The sequence below is a fragment of the Triticum urartu genome, chromosome 7, assembly GCF_003073215.2.
Source record: "Triticum urartu cultivar G1812 chromosome 7, Tu2.1, whole genome shotgun sequence".
NCBI lineage: Eukaryota > Viridiplantae > Streptophyta > Magnoliopsida > Poales > Poaceae > Triticum > Triticum urartu.
The window spans coordinates 289,458,803-289,470,870 of record NC_053028.1 but is presented as its reverse complement, the minus strand read 5'-3'; the positions used below and the strand labels follow the sequence as shown (position 1 = coordinate 289,470,870).

General features: G+C 45.9%; 1 protein-coding gene and 1 non-coding gene across 4 annotated transcripts; one reads left to right on the top strand and one right to left on the bottom strand.

Moving 5' to 3' along the window:
* The first annotated feature begins 2,624 nt into the window (after positions 1-2,624).
* Positions 2,625-11,630, top strand: LOC125525892 (beta-galactosidase 11-like). Of its 3 annotated transcripts, none has more exons than XM_048690899.1 (14): positions 2,625-2,953; positions 4,095-4,272; positions 4,420-5,274; positions 7,099-8,055; positions 8,154-8,266; positions 8,373-8,439; positions 8,794-8,886; positions 8,988-9,131; positions 9,229-9,323; positions 9,404-9,509; positions 9,624-9,708; positions 9,793-9,911; positions 9,998-10,353; positions 10,442-11,630. In XM_048690899.1, exons 4-14 carry the CDS (start codon positions 7,771-7,773, stop codon positions 11,496-11,498), a joined length of 2,520 nt encoding a protein of 839 aa, XP_048546856.1. In that variant the 5' UTR covers positions 2,625-2,953; positions 4,095-4,272; positions 4,420-5,274; positions 7,099-7,770; the 3' UTR covers positions 11,499-11,630. The 3 variants fall into 3 exon arrangements, with proteins under 3 accessions (XP_048546856.1, XP_048546855.1, XP_048546854.1); XM_048690898.1 differs by having other exon boundaries at positions 4,420-5,378; XM_048690897.1 differs by having other exon boundaries at positions 4,420-8,055.
* A 144-nt stretch (positions 11,631-11,774) lies between these two features.
* Positions 11,775-11,846, bottom strand: TRNAP-UGG. The gene has a single exon. It is a non-coding gene; the product is annotated as a tRNA-Pro (tRNA).
* Positions 11,847-12,068: the final 222 nt, after the last annotated feature.

The window sequence follows — 12,068 nt, the reverse complement described above, 5'->3', positions numbered from 1 at the left end:
TAGAATTAAGCCCGTTATACATACCGGCATATTAACGACCCATTATGGTCAGAACCAAAAACAGATGATTCCCATTTTAGCCCGTTTACGGCCCATATTGCGGTCCGTTATTGGTACACGAATAGTACGGCCCATATTTGGCCAATCGATCATACTGCCCATAGAAGGTCCATTGATCCTACGGCCTGTAGCAGGTCCATGGATCCTATGGCCCGAAGACCAATACTACAGTAGGTAGTGGGGCCATGGTTACAACGGTCCGTATGTGGCCCATGGTTATTGTGGCCTAGTTCTCAAACAAAAAAGGTTACTAGCAATCCGCGGAAAAAGAACTGTAGTGATTACAAGCAAACAAATAAAGAAGACAATAAGAAAAAAAGCAAGCAACTTATGCTAGGCTATTACATCTATTACACATATTACATCCACTGAGCATTAAAGCCCGCCATTAGTGCAAATATAGGAAATAAAACAACATATTACATACACTAGGCGTCTAAATTGACCACCAGTACAAATAAATGCGGCAGCAAAACAAGTACATTATATTAAGAACAAAAAGACTACAAAACTTTCTACAGGCGGCTAATGATTTCTTTGTAAACTATGTTTATGGTCTTCAAAGTAGAGCAACTATTACCGTACTCAATTAAGAGCTTAACCACTTGTGGGAGGTAACCCGTGATACAACCATGGACAACTTCCTCTCATCAAAACTATCTGTAGACATGGATATGGAGTCAATGTACACACATAGTGTCATGTCGTAGAATATGTTGATAGAGATGGTTATATTAGCCAACCTAAGAACAATGTACAGAGCCATGTTAATCTAGAGCAGAAGAGCAGTAATAATACTAACATTTTCGTCCTGGCTCGATCTTATCAAAAATCTCATGTTTTTACATAACATACATGGACTGCATGGCCTTCCAAAACCTATATGCTGACACACTGTTTGCCCCTATGTGTTTCTTACATAACATACATGGACTGCATGGCCTTCCAAAACCTATATGCTGACACATTGTTTGCCCTATTTTTCTTCACTTCCAGAAATCGCAAATTGTAAATATAGCAAAAAGAAACAATGTAATGTTAACAGCATATGTATAATGTAGAATAATTTGTTTTATTGGCCTACACAATACAATCACATGTTATCACTGGATATGCAAGTCAGTGGACAATTTTAACTACAGTGTAGTGCCAGTAAGCATATTCAGGGACTTCAGTGTTCAGACCGTCCCGTTTCAAAGAAAATGTAACTATTGTTACAGAGAAAGTTAATGCAAAGTGTGAGCCTGCATAATTTAATTTGCAAGAAAGTTGAACGACGGTGAAAAAGTTATGGACTTAAGATACTATTTTTTTTACGAATCCTCGTGAGAGGGCCAGAAGCTCAGGCATTGCATTATAGAAGAAGAGAGATAATCCAGTTTATAAGAAAAACCAGATCGAAAAACCTAATAGAGTGACTCGTTTATGAAGAAAACCAGACCAATAGCCGCATAAGCGACGAAGCCTCGCCGACCACACGACCCAAGGCTACAATCGCAACAAACACACGAATCCAACGCCGGAGCCGCCGTTCCGACATCCCCGCCCGCATGCGAGCCACAACGCCGCACGACTCAAGCGCCTTGTAGCCCTTGCTACCCGAGATGATCGCCCGCAGACCACGAACGCCGTGCCAAACATCCGGGGCCGCTGCCCTGACTTCCAGTCAGACCGACTCCTTATATCGCGTCGACCGAGCCAACGAACTCACTACCCCCGCAGCACCATGTCGCCGCCCATGCCAAGCAAAGCAGCGGACCTACCCCATAGGCCCGTCGTTGCATGGCCATCCGAGGCCGCCGCCTCGGCGTACATCCACCGTCGGGAGCGCTCCGACTTCCACTACCTCGGCATCCCACCAGAAACACAATAGGCACAAGCGCCACTATCCCAGAAGAATTCTTCGTCTTTTCACTTTGGCCAGAAGCCCAGAAGGGAGAGCGGATCTGTTTTTATTTCATCGAAAAGTTCCATCGATCATTTTTATAGGACGGTAGTGGACACTGAGCGAATCAATGGGATTAAACAAGGAGTAGTACATAGCATATCATGTCTTCCTCTCCTCTCCTACTCACAAGTGTAACATGCATGCATACAGATGAATTATATAAAAAGCCAAAAAGATCACGGTGAACTATATATCCCAGACTTGAGTTTGAATTAAAAGCTTAAACCAACATATTAGAATAACACCTCATCTTGGCACCAAGGATTTTAGACATGATGTATGCAGCACAAATCCTCTCCTGAGAAGAAAATTTAGAAGGAAACAATGACCAGTAAATTTTAAAAACACTGTTACTCTCTCTGTTCACTTTTGTAAGACCTTTTAAACATTTAAGACAGCACCTAAAACAATTCAATTTCAGCTGTCTTAAACGACTTACAAAAATGAATAGAGGGAGTACTATTTTTCAGTTGTCTGTTTTTGAATTCGTCTTGGGTCATTTTCTGTCCGTCCGATCCACACGCATCTCCGCGCGTCTTACGACCTCAGTCTCGCGTGAACCGGGTCTTTTTTTTTGTGTTGTGTTGGGCTTTCGGGTTCGCGAATTTCCATTGTCTTTTGAATTTCTAATTCAGTCGGTGGGGCGGCGGCCTTTGTCTTAGCTGGGGAAGGGATTGGAAGGGGTTGGCCGAGGCGGCGGAGGGAACGGGGAGCTCCTCGCCGCTCGCCGGTGATTAGCGGCAGGTCGGCCAGGCGAAGACGGCGCCCGGCGAGTCACCCCACAAGCGGGGTTTGTTCGCGGGAGGCGTGCTTCACAGGGAGGGCCGCAGGCAAGAGAGGTGTTGGTCTGGAGAGGAGCTCGGCCGTAGCTACCCCTTCGTGCTCGCCACCAGCAAGCGCCGTCGATGGGTGATGTAGTATTCGCCGGAGCCGGTGGGGCGCAAGGTATACTCCCGTCTCCCTGTTGTCCTCGCTCTGTCCAATTTTTGTTGTTCTCTGTGATCTGCCTCTTTATGTGTTTGACTCAGTTCATCGTCGTGGTCGCCGGGCATAGAGCCATGTCGCAGGGGTTGTTCAGCTAGCTGGTTTTTGGGTAGGAACGTTTTGTGATAGCTTAGTTCACCTCTGCGATTTGGAGTGCTTCATCAGAAACGATCCTGAATATTTTGCAGCCACCTATGCGCGTGTGTCACTCTGTCCCCAAATTTCATCCCCAAATCCGCCTCGTTGTTTTTGGTACTAGATTATTTCACTTCAGTGAATGAGAGCTACTTTTTGGTACTAAATTATTTCAGTTTTAAGCATGTTCTGTACATTATTCAGCTTATTAAGTAATTCCTTCATCATGGAGATGGTTTTGCTTCTCAGGCCCGAGTTTTGGGAGCAAGTTCACAATTATTTTTGGTGTGTTTTTTTCACATTAAAACGAACGGACCTGAATTTTTCCCGTTACCTGTTATGTATTGGCTATTATAATTTTTCAGTATGTTCTGGTGATCATGTTTTGCATTGTAGTGCCTCCAATTCAGGTTTGTTCGAAGTCACTTTCTTCAGGGGCCAACAGTAAAAAATCAGAGCACCCCTGAATTAGTTTCTCTGAACACACCTGAAGAAATCAACATCTACCAGGAGACGGGTCGGCTAGGTTGCGCGCCAGTTGTGAAAGATCGATGTGCCTCGAAGATGGGAGGGCCTATTTTTTGTTTAGTTCTTTCTTGCAATGGATATAGTTCAAAATGAAGTTCAACTGCAGCAAACTCCAATTCATATTTTTGAACTACAATGCCTAAAAATCACTTATCCAATCAGGGAGGTTAGACAACTTGTCAGGTTGTAGTAGTTTTTGTTCACAGTTCATATCATCTCCTCTTTTTTCTTTCTATATCATGCAACAGTTTTTAGTTTGTTAGTTCTTTTTTTAGGTGCCTGTTGATTTTTACACATCTGTTTTTTCAATAATATTTTCATGGGGGGCTGTTCTTGACCTGTGTTTTGGACATCTGATCTTTTGTCATGGCTATTTTTTGTTTTCATATTCGTTTCATTCTTGATTTTGCTTTCTGTAACATAACCTTAATTTTCGCAGAGATGATTGTGGATTTTTCCCAAAGAAGATAATGGAGATATGGGAACCAGCCTTGGATCCGCGGAAGCATTTCTCACAGGATGATATCCAGAATATAAGGATTCAATATATGAATCAACTATTCTTTTGGAAGAAAAACACCGCAGACAAGAGGCTTGTCACTGATTTCAACCTACAGGTTTTTCTTCCTTAATTTTTATTCATTTTCACTTATATATATATATATATATATATTTAAAGTTGTTTTGCATTTTTCATTATTTTTGTGATTTTAACTGTTGTCTTACTTTCTCTATGTGATTCTCCTCTCTTTTCTTTTCTACAGGGTGATTTCGTCGACAATCCTGCATGATAGCTTTGGTTTCTCTATGTATTTTGGGCCTGTTGGACGTATATCAAGAGAAAGAGAGTTCGCCTACTTTTTTTCCGATGTCTCACAAAGAACTTTTTTTTAACACCACAAAGAACATTGTTAGTGGAGGGGGATAGGGGGGAGTTTTGTCTTGGACGTACAAACACCTCACGCCCGTTGTAAATGGGGGAGTTTTGTCTTGGATGTGCAGACACCTCATGCCTGTTGTAAATGGGGAAGTTTTGTCTTGGATCTACAGACAAGCCCTTTTTTGTGCCATGCGCGTGCGTTGAACAGCGATGACGGCATGGTTGTTGCCGGATATGTCAATTCTATTTTTGTTTGTTCGCGTTATATTGACTTTTTTAGCAGTAGTGCTTTCTGAATTTAGTGCTCATGGATCATTGACTGTTTGGCTGGCCAGGGAGGAGCTATGTTTTTCTTCATAGCATTTTTCTGTTTCTCCTGTTTTTTGTTCAACTTTTGCACGACGCCATCTTTTTTTTGTTCTTTTGGTAACATAGGCTCTTACAGGTTAAGCTACAAGCCAAGCAGTAACAAAAGCAAACAAATTCTGCATATGCCCATCAGTTTTCAATCGCCCGTGCAAGCATTTTTTGTTTTGGTTCAGCATAGATACCAACAATTTTTTCTCTTCTTTTTTCAAGTTTTCCCATTCAACATTTCTCGAAAAAAATTGTAAACCTTTCTGTCAATCTTTTTTGCTTTATCTTTTTTCTGAAGTTTATACAATGACTGATAAAATAGTATCTTTTGTTACTTTTTTTTCATTCTTGCAGGTACAAGCAAAGAAAATCAGAGTTGCAGGTCAGGAGCTTTTTCATTTTCATCATTTTCATTTTGAAGCTGGATATTTTCTCGAGGATGCTGCTGCATTCTCTCACTGCTGCAGTTGCAAACCGACATCAGTAGTTAAGTTCCTGGCGATGATGTCTTAGCTTTTCTTCCTCTCAACGTTCTGTTGCCCTGCATATAAGTTCCACATCTTTTGTCCTTTTTTCCGATTTTATTTTATTCTTTCCACCCTACCTCAAGTCTTGGTGTGTTGGTTGACGTGTCGGTGTTTTCCAATACTTGAGCCACCCCTGTTTGTGGTAAATGTACCAGAGCTTCACCCTCATTACCTGCTTGACCGATGTCACTAACATACGAGCACGACTCCTGCCCCTGCACACGAGTTTGCACAAAGTTTATCTCATTTTTTCCCTTAGCATGTGTTTTTTTTTTGTTTTTAAAAATCAATTTTAAATGTTCCGCGCACCTGGGCATTGATGCTGTGAGAGCCTCTATTTAGGTCAATATAACCCCGCAACAGCGCAACATAAGAGAAGTTTGGCTTTTTCATCATCGTCAATATTTCTGTCGGTTTCCAGACGTAATTTGCAAGGCATAAAAAATAAGCAAAAAATAAGAAGCATTTTTTTCATCCATTTTTTGCACCTGCATGAATATAGTTTCTTGGCTTCCAAGGCATTGATCCTGGATATCCTCATTCCCACTGTCATTCACCTACAAAATTCAGTCTCTTGTAAATACAATATGAACTCAAAAACAAATATGTGAGCAACAAGCATCAAGCATGGAAATTGCAGATCATGTCTCTTTTGAGTCTTCTTTCTTCAGTCTTTAGGAAGTGTTTGTTTCTTCAGTCTTTAGGAAGTGTTTGTTTCTTCAGTCTTCTTTTCTCTGCCTTCAGTCCTTCACTTTCCAGTGTTTCTTGAGTCATCTTACTATTCAACCACCATTCTGTCTTGTTTATTCAACCCTCTTTTCTCTCTATCTCTAGTTCTTCAGTTTTCCGTCTCTTTAGAATCTTTGTTTCAGTGTTTCTGTAGTCTAGTCTTCAGTTTTCAGTACCTTTATATAATTTTGTTTCAGTCATTAGTGTTTCTTTTATTCTTTTAGTTTTCATTACCTATTAATCTGACCTCAGCTCAATCTCTTTAATCAGTACTCGTGCTAGTATTTCCTTAGTCTGTGAGCCTGCATCATTGTTCAGTCACACTAAATTTTGTCAATTTTCTATAGTTAATAATTCAGTTATCAGTTTCTTTTAAATTTTTGTCAATTGTGATCCTTCCTCACCTAAGTTCTTCAGTTTGTTTCTTAGTCTATGAGCTTGCATCATTGTTCAGTCTATCAGTCTATAAGTCCCTAGTGCTTACTCACTCTGTCATTTTCCAGTAAGTCCCTGCTCATTTTCTAGCTTTTTTCTGTACCTGTAGGGGTTGGTGTCATTTTCTTCAGTTATGTTACTAGTTTCAGTGTTGGGTGTCGTTTTCTTCAGTTTTGTGTGTTACCAGTTACCACATAGGTAGGTTAGTTAGTATTCATTGTTCATTCTTAATTTAGTATTCATTGTTTCGATCGTAAGCCCAACACAGCCTACAAGCACTAAGATTTAGTTATGCTTGTCTAGACGGTTTTCTTATTTATGAGTGTTCAGACCTTCAGTTGCTCCAGTCCATGTTAAGTCTTCTCAAATAAAGCTCTCAATCATAGTTTCTAGTTTGTCAAGAAATCCCAGCTAGTTTAGCAAGTTTGTTCATACAGTTTTCAGTTTATCTGCATTTTGTCATTTCACTACTTTAGCCTCATATTTATTTCTTCACGTCATTTTTTCGAGATCAGATCCATGCTGGAAATGGGTCGAATGGGGCGTCAGTGGTATCGAATCCCACCATGATCAGATACATGCTTTTGAAGCTCAGAGATACAACTCTCAGAGCAAGATAATATTTTATGGATCTGCGCCAACAAGCCTACCGACACCTGTGTCGCTTCCAACGGCTCTAGCAGCCAAGGAATGGCCTGTTTTGCGGGGCCGGGATTTAAGATAGAGCTTCTAGAAGATCGCTATTCCAGTGATCGGAGGCGATGGTCATAGCAAAGCACGTCCGGAGCTCCTCCACGCAGTGTCTTCCGTCGCCGGCTCAAGGTGGAAGTCGTAGCACCGGCGGAGGTGACCGTGACGGCGTGACGATGCCCGTTCAAGGCTACTGAAGCACGGCATGCAACAACCCCGCCGCAAACAATGCCGATCCACGGCTGATCCAGTCAGAAAAAAACCCGCCCCGCCTAAAACCACCACCAAGAAGCTCCGCACCCGCACACGCGCGGGCCGCCGAGGCCAACCGTTTCGTGGGTGATGCTGATGCGTGGACGGACGGAGGGCATGGCGCGCGCGCATGTCGCTCCCTGCGCTCCCGCGCGGCCACAGCGCCATCCCTTTAAACTCAACGCCTCCCTCCTATTTTAGGACTAGCGGGAGCGCGAACTTGTGGCCCCTAGCTTCCACGCACCATGTCCCTCCTCCACGTCCGGCTCGCCGCCGCGGCGATCGCCGTCGTCGCGCTCGTGGCCGGCGGGGACGCCTACCAGCTCACCAAACCAGGCACCGTCATCTCGTACGACCGCCGCTCGCTCATGGTGGACGGACAGAGGGACATCTTCTTCTCCGGCTCCATCCACTATCCACGCAGCCCTTTCCACGAGTGGCCCGACCTCATCGCCAGGGCCAAGGAAGGCGGCCTCAACGTCATCGAGTCCTACGTCTTCTGGAACGTCCATGAACCCGAGATGGGCGTGGTAACTGTCACGCACTCCCCATCTCATTCATCTCATCGTATACCTACGTACCTGCTCATCGTCCATTCCTCCTTGGATCCATCCACGGTCGATTTCAGTACAACTTCGAGGGGAGGTACGACATGATCAAGTTCTTCAAGCTGATCCAGGAGCATGAGATGTACGCCATGGTCCGTATCGGGCCCTTTGTCCAGGCGGAGTGGAACCATGGGTTTGTTCGTCTCTTTGCTTCACATCTCAATCTCATCGTGTATTGCTCGATTTCTGGCTCATCTGCATTCACGGTCTCCGTTTAATCTGTGATTTTCCTCTTCCAGAGGGCTGCCTTACTGGCTCCGGGAGGTCCCCGACATCATATTCCGCACAGACAATGAGCCTTTCAAGGTGATCAATCACACCATCAAACCACACAGAATTATTAGTTGCGGACATACCAAACTACTCCCTCCGTTCCTAAATATTTGTCTCTCTAGAGATTTCAAATGGTCACCACATACGGATGTATATAGACATATTTCAAAGTGTAGATTCACTCATTTTGCTCCGTATGTAGTCACCATTTAAAACCTCTAAAAAGACAAATATTTAGGAACGGAGGGAGTAGATGCATTTCTTTTCCTTTCTCAACGGTAAAACTAGATGCATTTCGAGAAAGAAAAAAGCTCTACGTAAATTTTGCTACATACAGAAATAATTGAAACGGCGTCCTCACCTTGGTTTTTCTATTTACATATGCAGAAGCTCATGCAGAAGTTTGTCACTCTCGTAGTGAACAAGCTCAAGGAGGCCAAGCTCTTCGCATCACAAGGAGGCCCTATCATTCTAGCGCAGGTACTGCATGCATATCTTGACCCTTTTTCTTCCTGCTGAATACTTATACCTATCATGTATGCTTTCTCAAATGAAATGCACCCTGCATTGAAAAAAAATAGATCGAGAATGAGTACCAGCACATGGAAGCGGCGTTCAAAGAAAACGGCACCAGGTACATCGAATGGGCAGCTAAGATGGCCATCAGCACCGACATCGGGGTGCCATGGATCATGTGCAAGCAGACTAAAGCTCCAGCGGACGTGGTAATTTATTAGCATGATCTGACATGTTTAAGTTTCTTTTACCATGATATAATTTATTAACCATGCTTAAGCCATAATCTTGTTTTTCCCTCTCTAGATTCCTACCTGCAACGGTAGGCACTGCGGAGATACATGGCCAGGTCCAGTTGACAAGAACAAACCCCTGTTATGGACCGAGAACTGGACTGCTCAGTGAGTTCAGTTATCAATTTCACCTTGTCCATCAAGGAGAGACTGTCGGGTGCTGAATTGTTTTTTGTTGGCGTTTGCAGATACAGAGTATTCGGTGATCCTCCGTCTCAGAGATCTGCCGAGGACATTGCGTTTGCCGTGGCGCGGTTCTTCTCGGTGGGGGGCAGCATGGTGAACTACTACATGGTACCGTCCAGTAACCAACCAACCAACCAACCAACCTGTTGTTGACATGGCGTTAGGATGAAACTAGAGTATATTTCTGACAGAATCACACGGTTGCCTTGCCTGTGTGGACAGTACCACGGAGGAACAAACTTTGGAAGAACGGGTGCCTCTTTCGTGATGCCGAGATACTACGACGAGGCGCCTCTGGACGAATTCGGTAAAGCAGAGACAGATGAATCCTCTCAAACTCTGAATATGCTTAACTATGTTGATTCATGGATGAACGTTTTGGTTGGTCCAGGAATGTTCAAAGAGCCCAAGTGGGGCCATCTGAAGGACCTGCACCATGCTTTGAGGTTGTGCAAGAACGCTCTCCTCTTTGGGACCCCCTCCACGCAGCCATTGGGCAAACTCTACGAGGTTCTTCTCTTCAGTTCTCTTGTTGCTATCTTGTTATGATCGCCGATTGACCTGACCGGTATGGTATGGTATGGTATGGTATGCAGGCGCGGGTGTTCGAGATCCCGGAGCAGAAGGTGTGCGTGGCGTTCCTGTCCAACCACAACACCAAGGAGGACGGGACGGTGACGTTCCGCGGGCAGAAGTACTTCGTGCCCCGGCGGTCTGTCAGCATCCTGGGCGACTGCAAGACGGTGGTGTTCAGCACGCAATACGTGAACGCGCAGCACAACCAGCGCACCTTCCACTTCACGGACCAGACGGTGCAGAACAATGTGTGGGAGATGTACACGGAGGGGGACCAGGTGCCCACCTACAAGTTCAGCACCGACCGGAGCGAGAAGCCCCTCGAGGCCTACAACATGACCAAGGACAAGACCGACTACCTCTGGTACACAACCAGGTACGTCTCTCCTCTACGTATTACTATAGTATCTTGCGAATGCGAATGCCAATGCCAATGTTTTGCTGGTTTGTACGGTGGGTGGCAGCTTCCTGCTGGACCCTGAGGACCTGCCGTCCAGGCTAGACATCAAGCCGGTGCTGGAGGCGAGCAGCCATGGGCACGCCATGGTGGCGTTCGTCAACAAGAAGTTAGTCGGCTGCGGCCATGGCACAAAGATGAACAAGGCCTTCAGCCTGGAGAAGCCCATCGATGTCAAGGTCGGCATCAACCACATCTCCATCCTGTCCAGCACGCTGGGGTTGCAGGACAGCGGGTCCTACCTGGAGCGCCGGCAGGCCGGCGTGCACTCGGTCACCATCCAGGGCCTCAACACGGGGACGCTGGACCTCACCAGCAACGGGTGGGGTCACATCGTGGGCCTGGACGGCGAGCGCAAGCAGGCTTTCACGGAAAAGGGCGGCGAGGTGCAGTGGCAACCCGCGGTGTTCGACAAGCCGCTCACGTGGTACCGGCGGCGCTTCGACATGCCCAGCGGGGAGGACCCCGTGGTGATCGACATGAACCCGATGGGCAAGGGCATCCTGTTCGTCAACGGCGAAGGGCTGGGGCGATACTGGAGCTCGTACAAGCACGCGCTGGGGCGGCCGTCGCAGTACCTGTACCACGTGCCGCGGTGCTTCCTGAAGCCGACGGGGAACGTGCTGACCATCTTCGAGGAGGAAGGCGGGCGGCCGGACGCCATCATGATCCTGACGGTGAAGCGCGACAACATCTGCAGCTTCATCTCGGAGACCAACCCCGGGCACGTGCGGTCGTGGGAGACCAAGGACAGCCAGCTGACGATGGTGGCGGACGACCTGAAGCCGCGGGCGGTGCTGACGTGCCCGGAGAAGAAGATGATCCAGCAGGTGGTGTTCGCCAGCTACGGGAACCCGCTGGGGATCTGCGGCAACTACACGTTTGGCAACTGCCACACGCCCAAGGCCAAGGAGATTGTGGAGAAGGCGTGCGTGGGGAAGAGGAGCTGCGTGCTGGCCGTGTCGCACGAGGTGTACGGCGGGGACCTCAACTGCCCGGGCACCACGGCCACGCTGGCCGTGCAGGCAAAGTGCTCCAAGAGGCAGAGGACCGCCGAGCAATAAGTAACCTAAGCTCACATATGTACTGCTATGTAGATGATCTCATCACCTTGACCTTTTTGCCTTTTTCATGCTTGTTGTTTGGGATACATGTTGTACTCAGGTTGTTGATTCCTGTGAATTGTTCTAGGAGTAGATGGAGCGCTGAGATGAGAAGCAACATGGATGGAAATCAATCGATCCATTTGATTTGCTGAATAATTTTCTCTTCTCAAGCTGAAAATAATAATCTTCTTGGTGATTTCCTTCCCCTGATGCCCGGGGAAACAAAAAAATATTGGGGCGTTGCGAGAATCGAACTCGCGACCTCTCGCACCCAAAGCGAGAATCATACCACTAGACCAAACGCCCTGATTGAAATTCGGTGTCATTGAAAACTATATATTTCGTTCTTTCTCGATGAACGGACGATGAGAGAAGAGATGAAGGGGAATTCTTTGGCTCCATTCTCCCAAACTTTAACCCTCATTCGTTTGACAATCCTAGCTAGCCTTGTGCCACAAGAATGCTATACTAACCGAAGAGCCATTTTGTTTTGCAGATAGACGGAAGCAAAATCCTATTTTGTTAGAA

Bases quoted from the DNA above. Each gene is read 5' to 3' on its own strand.
- LOC125525892 (XM_048690899.1), top strand. From the start codon at position 7,771: ATGTCCCTCCTCCACGTCCGGCTCGCCGCCGCGGCGATCGCCGTCGTC. The intron at 8,267-8,372 runs GTTTGTTCGTCT...TTCCTCTTCCAG, and splicing joins CAGGCGGAGTGGAACCATGG to AGGGCTGCCTTACTGGCTCC. The intron at 8,887-8,987 runs GTACTGCATGCA...GAAAAAAAATAG, and splicing joins GCCCTATCATTCTAGCGCAG to ATCGAGAATGAGTACCAGCA.